This window comes from Priapulus caudatus, unplaced genomic scaffold (genome assembly GCF_000485595.1).
Source record: "Priapulus caudatus unplaced genomic scaffold, Priapulus_caudatus-5.0.1 Scaffold551, whole genome shotgun sequence".
Taxonomy (NCBI): domain Eukaryota; kingdom Metazoa; phylum Priapulida; class Priapulimorpha; order Priapulimorphida; family Priapulidae; genus Priapulus; species Priapulus caudatus.
Window position 1 is genome coordinate 76,485 of NW_014577612.1, and position 7,176 is coordinate 83,660.

At 49.7% G+C, this 7,176-nt stretch overlaps 2 protein-coding genes across 3 annotated transcripts in view; one reads left to right on the forward strand and one right to left on the reverse strand.

The window, feature by feature from the left end:
- LOC106811548 (protein flightless-1-like) overlaps positions 1 to 7,176 on the forward strand; it is a 43,212-nt gene that overhangs the window by 3,034 nt on the left and 33,002 nt on the right. The window contains exons 8-13 of the mRNA XM_014815215.1: positions 365 to 540; positions 1,287 to 1,529; positions 2,082 to 2,235; positions 3,031 to 3,205; positions 3,559 to 3,692; positions 4,017 to 4,129. Coding sequence (XP_014670701.1) covers positions 365 to 540; positions 1,287 to 1,529; positions 2,082 to 2,235; positions 3,031 to 3,205; positions 3,559 to 3,692; positions 4,017 to 4,129 — 995 coding nt within the window. The remainder of the gene's footprint in view (positions 1 to 364; positions 541 to 1,286; positions 1,530 to 2,081; positions 2,236 to 3,030; positions 3,206 to 3,558; positions 3,693 to 4,016; positions 4,130 to 7,176) is intronic.
- Positions 5,967 to 7,176, reverse strand: part of LOC106811554 (transmembrane protein 43-like) — a 13,355-nt gene continuing 12,145 nt past the window's right edge. For both annotated transcript variants that reach the window (XM_014815224.1, XM_014815223.1), the window contains exon 6: positions 5,967 to 6,332. In XM_014815224.1, the coding sequence (XP_014670710.1) occupies positions 6,191 to 6,332 (142 nt within the window). In that variant the 3' untranslated portion in view covers positions 5,967 to 6,190. The remainder of the gene's footprint in view (positions 6,333 to 7,176) is intronic.

Below are 7,176 nucleotides of genomic sequence, written 5' to 3' on the forward strand. Positions count from 1 at the left end.
TGTGTCATGACGTGTGTAGTCTGTGATGACATGTGCGTAGACGTTGCTTAGGTCCGTCGATGAGCATGCGCGTGAGTTGATTAGTCGTTGATGACATGCGCGTGACGTTGTTAGTCTGTGTGACATGTGCATGACGCTTGTGTTAGTCTGTGATGACATGTTGCGTGACGTTGTTAAGTCGTGATGGACATTGCGCGTGACGTTTAGTTGTGATGAACATGGCGTTGACGTTGTTTAGTCTGTGAGTGACATGCGTGTGACTTGTTAGTCCGTGATTGACATGCGACGTGACGTTATGTCCGTGATGAGCATGCGTGTGACGTCTGTCTAGTCCTGTGTACACTCGCGTGACGTGTCTGCGCAGAGCTGGACCTGTCCTACAACGAGATGAACCGGGTTCCCGACGGCCTCTTCTCCATGTGCAACCTGAAGCGGCTCAACCTCGGACACAACCGCATACGCGAGATCGGCTCCGGCATCGAGGTCTGGTCCAAGATGGAGGTCCTCAACGTCTCCTGGAACAAGATGAATGCCTTTCCGGTGAGAAAACGAACGCGAAACGAAAGCCGGCCCCCGGCGTCGTGAACATGCGCTGCGCGCACCACCGACGCGGCCTCAGCGTCGACGCTGGAGCAGCGGATCTCGCGTCGGCTGGCGCGACCGCACACGCCCGCTTACGGTGCACCGAGCTCGCGGCGCGCGCCCACGACGGCGCCGCCTCACCGTCGCACGAACGTTCTCGGCCGGCGCCGCGAACCCACGCGCCCGCTGTCTCACGTCGGCCAGACTCGCGGCGTGGTCCGTCGCGGCGCGAGACCCACGACGCCCGCTCCACGTTCGCCGACGACTCGCGTGCGGCGCCCTGGCGCGGACCACGACGGCCCGCTTTCACGGGGCGGTCCCACGTAGCGGCGCGGCCGCCGGCGAGCCCCGACGCTCGCGCCGTCCCTCACCGGCCGCCACGAGCGCGTCGGCGCGCAACCGCGCGCGCCAAACGACCCGTGTCTCTCTCTTTCTCTCTCTCTCTACCTCCCGTCGCCACAATTCTCCGTAACCTGTGCGGTTCTCTTACCCGCGGCCATGGATGCCCAAGCCCACTGAACTCCCCCTGAATTCCCCCTTCCACTGTCTCTTATCAGCCTCAACTCTGCAATCTCACCTGCATGGAAACTATCTCCCTCTGCATCCACTCACTATAATTCTCCGTAACTTTGGCAGTTCTCATTACCCGCGGCCGCGTGTACCCTGCCCACGGCCAACTCTCTGCCTCCGTCTTCTCCCGTCAGCCTCAACTCTGCAAGCTCACCTGCATGAAGCGGCTCTACCTGAACTCAAACGAGGTCGACTTCGAGGGCATTCCGTCGGGGATCGGCAAGCTGCATCAGCTCGAGGTGTTCATGGCCGCCGACAACAACCTGGAGATGATCCCCGAGGGGCTGTGTCGCTGCGGCAAGCTGCAGCGCCTCATCCTCAACAACAACCGCCTCGTAACGCTTCCCGAAGCCGTGCACCTCCTCACCGAGCTCAAGGTGTGGTGTGTTTTTCGGCCGGTAGATGGTGCCACATGGTCATCCTCTGCATTTATTATATCTGCATTATTATCATATACGTTTATGAAAGATGATATGACAGGAGGCATGGGGCATCGCGAAATGTGGTTGCACTGGCTTAGCTTCTAGCACTTTTGTGTAGATAGTAGACGTCCTGTTAGTTATCCAGTGATTATATTCAACTTTTGTTAATCTGTTCAGGTTCCTCTAACTTTTGTTTCAATGGCTCATTGATGCTAATAATATGGTGTAGTCATTACCCTTCTTCTTTAATACCAGTCAGGATTGTTGTTCTGCTGTAGTTGTAGCGTTAAGTACCATCTATAGTAAAATACTTTTTACAGTAAGTACTGTCGTAGTATTAGCCTTAAGTACTGGCATTGCTGGTCCACTAGCCTATATGTAGTCCACTAGCCTAACAGTAGGATATTCACCTAGATTTTATAGGATTTCACTAGAATATTAGGATGTTCACCACACGAGGATTTGCCTACGTAATTTACAAGCCATTTTGCTTGCTCTGTCACTCAGACTCTGGACGTGAGGAACAACAAGGACCTCGTGATGCCGCCGAAGCCGATGGCGATGCAGAAAGGCGCCGGACTAGAATACTACAACATCGACTTCTCGCTGAGTCACCAGCTGCGGCTGGCCGGCGCGGCTCCGCAACCCGGCCTCACCCCCGGTACGGGATGCTTTCCTTTGTCCCATATACGACGAAGTGTCCGAAATTTGGGTGTTCATGCATGAATATTACATACAAACTGGTCTAGCTGGTATGAGATGCTTCTCTTTGTGGCACACTTAGCTTACCTAATGATGTTGGAAAGAAAATATGGGGGGTAAAACAGGATGAATGTAGGGTTTAAGAGTTTAACCTGGAATTTGGATCTGGAATCAAAAGATGTCTGGCAAAAGATCCTTGGGTAGGATACAACAGGATGAATGTGGAATTTAAGAATTTAACCTGGAAATTGCATCTGAAATCAAAAGATGTGTTGGGGGTAGGGTACAACAGGATGAATCTAGGGTTTGAGAATTTGAACCTGTTGTCATTTATAACATAATTTGAGAATCACCTGGTATGATAAGCAGGATACAGTAGCCGATATTGGAAAGAAAATATTGGGAGGGCAACCGCATGAATATAACATTTAGGGATTTGAGCCCAAGGTACGATGTGGATTCGATTGATATAACCATCTGGAATAGTTCACGGGTGACTGTAGCCTATCACTGTTTTGCGATAGGACATTTTTTTAAACGTTGCATAGTGACGGAGTGTCACAAATTGACATTTAGGTGTGCATGCACAAAAAATCACATACAAACTAGTCTAGCTTGACCCACCCGACCTAGCAACAATATCCAAAGAGCTAGGTGGTTATTTCACTAAGACACATAGGTCAGTTATCCTACTTTCTTAGGAGGAAAAGAAGGAGATAGGTTGGTGCTTACGAACTCTGCGTTGTTGCTTCAGATAAACCTAAGTCGGACCCGCTTGCGAGGAAGATGAGGCTGAGGAGAAGGAGGGACGGTCGCGACCAGGAACCCGATAGCGACCAGAAGAAGATTCTGAAGGGCTTCACTGAAATCACGAAGAAGAAGCAGAAGAAGAAGGCTGGCAAGAAGGACGAGGAACCACTGGATCTAAAGTGAGTAGTGATGTCGCGATTCGACGTAAAAAAATTTTAAGCAGATAAACCTGTGTTAGCGGACACCTGGCTATAAAGGACACTTACCATTTCCCTTGAGTGTTATTTATACATGGAAACCACCTTTACAGAACAGACATTTGTCTATAAAAGATACTTTCTTTGAATGTACACAAAAGACAAATTCCCTTTGAATGCGCCTTATACACAAGTTTAACTGTATCAATATTTCTTCACGTTATTAGCGTTGTTTGTAGATGTAGTACTTATTCCAGCGAGCAGAGGTTTGTCTGGCACATTTGCAGTAAATGTACATATGACTATAGTGAACGTTCTCGCTACCTTTCTCGCAGGCCAAAGAAGTGGAAGGATGAACTGGAGAAGCCAGCGCTAGATTACAGCGACTTCTTCGAGGAAGATGTCGGACAGATCCCGGGAGTAACCATCTGGGAAATCGAGAACTTTGTTCCCAACCAACTGGACGAAGGTGATTGAGTAGCAACCACAACTACCACACCCTTCCAATGCTGCTACCTCGTAGCTGCTTAGACAGCAGTCGCTAGCTGATATTTCGAAGCTAATCGAGCCCCGACCGATGGCTACGAAATGAAATATTTACGAGAGCGTGCTTTTTCCGAGCGAGGAATTCCAGCCTTGTCTAGTACGTCTGTTTAATAATTTACGGAGGCTGTTCAGTAATTAATCTTCATACTTGCTGTTCAATGATCTACTTACTGCCAACGTTTATGTGCGATGTTATGCGATATACCACTGTGATGGTCCTAACCCCTAATCTCATGAATTATTACAGTGCTGAACGGAACTTTTTACGAGGGAGACTGCTACATCGTTCTACAGACAGTGATCGACGAGCAAGGGGGGATCAACTGGCAGATCTATTACTGGATAGGCAACAAGGCAACGGTGAGTAAATCAATGCTGCTTAGTTACTCACTTTCAATATATTCTGGTGAAGTGCCATAGCGAAGGCATGTAAGTGGCATGGCTCCAGGGTGCAGTGTTTGGGGGGTGGGTGTCAAATTCAGCAGAGCGATAAGTTTAAGGGTAGGGGGTGCTGCCTTAGATAGGGCACCTGAGTAAGCAGGGATGCCAGATTGCTCTGTTTTCAGAAAGGCCCCAGGACAAGGGGCTGCGTTTGCGGTTGCGGGGTGCTTTGGATAGGGCAGCTGAATAAGATGCCAGATTGCAGGGGGATCTGGGTTCAGAAAGGCCCCAGGACCAGGGGCTGGGTTTCTGGGTTTCTGTGGGGAGGGGGGCTGGATTCAATAAAGAAGGAAGTGATTCATACGATGTGGGAGACATACATATCGAGTATATGTGGATCCGAGTTGTTTATGTATGGACTTACGTGTTAGATATATGTGGATGGAGTTCATCTTATGTCTATAGAGATTTTAATGCATGGATGGAGTCATATGTGTGTGTATTCTCACTCACCTGGATTTGGGGTGAAGTCATTTACATGCAGTCATTCATTCATATGTGGATGGAGTCGTTAATACCTAAAAGGTATTGTATGTGGACAGAGTTTGTTCATCGATGTGTGTGAGTCACCGCACGCTCTTAAAGGTTATTTGGTATGTTGGATCAGAGTTGTTCATATGTGGTGTGAGTCAACCATGTCTCAAAGGTATTGTATGTGGACAGAGTTGTTCATATGTGGTGTGAGTCAACCATGTCTGAAAGGTATTGTATGTGGACAGAGTTGTTCATAAATGTGGTGTGCAGTCAACGCATGGTCTCAAAGTTCATTGTATGCTGCGAGAGTTGTTTCATTATGTGTGTCGAGTCAATTCCATGTCCTCAAAAGTATGTAATGTGGACCACGAGTTGTTTCATATGTGGTGTGAGTCAACCATGTCTGAAAGGTATTGTATGTGGATGGAGTCATTCATATGTGGTAGGAGTCATTCATACGTGGAAGGTGTTGTATGTGGACAGAGTCATTCATATGTGGTTGGAGTCATTCATACGTGGAAGGTAGCACTTATATGTGTGAATTGATGTCATTCATATGTAGATGGAAACATTAAGTTACATGTTGATCACGGAGATGTTCATGTGCGTGGCTGATAGGTTTGGTTGTGAATGCCAGGCTGGAGAAATACTCGCTGGGAATTTATGCAGCTTCCTGTCTCGCTGCCATAAATCAAACAGAATGCGCACACGTGAGCTGCTGTGAACTAACAACCGTGTAACAAACGAAATAGTTTATTTCTATCAAAAAATAACTAGTCAACGATGAAGAAATACAGAAAGCGCAAGTACTGTGAACTCTATAGCATGCGGTCGTAGCTGCGTCCCCCTCCGCGCGCTTGAACGCTTCCAATGTCACGCGAGGGGACGCTACCCATTACATAACGTCCGATCTGCGTGGTTTAGTCGGTGGCGCCGTGTGCGTGTGGTATATGCAAGTGAATCAAAGGCTGATGTGGCGGGGTGCAAATTATGGTGGGAGACAAATGGAGTGCACTCGAGGCTGCGTTGCGAAAGACTCTGGTCCTCAAGAGCTGTATGCGGCTGTAGGGGGTTCAGATATATATAAGGCGAGGGGGAAAGGTGTTTGGATAAGGGAAGATGGGGGTAGGGGTGTATGTGGTGTAGATGGGGATTATTATGACGACGATGAGCGGTAGGAATAGGAGGGAGGAGGGAGAAGCGGGGATAGTTGGGAGAAAGGTGGGATGGGAGGCATGGGCATACCGGAGTTAGGAGAAAGAACGAGAAGGGTCTTACTCAGGGGGAGGGGGGGGCGCAACCCCCCGCCACCCGTGGCAGCAGCTGTCACGCTAGTCGACGTGCTCCGCGCTGGGTCGCCGCGAGTTCACATGCATGATGACAGACGGCAGCGTGGCGACGACGAGGAGGACGACTCCCACCAGGGGGCGGTACCAGATCCATTCCGATGCTGCAGGACGACGACAGCTCGACGAGATCGTGCCCAGCCGACATTGAGACCCAGGTTCACGGTGGCGATGCCGAGGCCTTAATGAAATCTCTCACTAGAGGGAGCCACGAGAGCAGTTCCGTGATGATGGTGGTCATGCAGGTGAATCCGAGGAACTGCAGGAACCAGCCCAGCGCCCGCAGTCCCCACGTCAGCTTCCTGCAAAGAAGACACGATGAAGAATTATAATCAGTGTGCGCAATGAGAGGAGAGAAAGATGAGAACGAAGAAAGTGAGAGAGAAGAGAGAGAGAGAAAGAGAAAGAGAGAGAGGGTACTGCAGGAACCAGCCCAGCGCCCGGCAGCCCACGTCAGCTTCTGCAAAGAAGACCGCGATGAAGAAATTATGAATTCAGTTACGTGCGCAATGAGAGGAGAGAAACGAGAGAACGAGAGTGAGAGAGAGACGGAGATGAGAGAAAGATGAAAGAGAGAGAGTACTGCAGGAACCCAGCCCAGCGCCCGCAGTCCCGCACGTGCCAAGTTCCTGCAAAGAAGACACGATGGCAGAATTATAATCGTGTGCGCATTGAGAGGAGAGAAAGACGAGAACGGAGAGAACGAGAGTGAGAGAGAGAGAGAGAGAGCGAGAGAAAGAGGTAGCTGCAGGAATCCAGCCCAGCGTCCCGCAGTACCCACGTCAGCTTCCTGCAAAGGATACGATGAAAAGATGTAATAATCAGGCAATGGATAATCAGTCAGGCGAGATGAGAAAAGATGAGAGGAAGAAGATAGAGAAGAGAAGAGACACACACACACACGCCACACACAGATGAGAGAGAGAGACAGACAGATAGGTAGAGAGAGGGAGAGAGAGAGATAAGATTAGAGGGAGCCTTACGAGAAAGAGAGAGAGAGGCAAGATGAAGATAGTGATAAAGAGGCACAAGAAATACAGACAGACAGACAGACACGACACTGCCCCCCCACCCCATCACACGCCACACACCACGCTCCCTCCCCACAGCACACACGCACACACCACGCCCCCACCTGCACACACA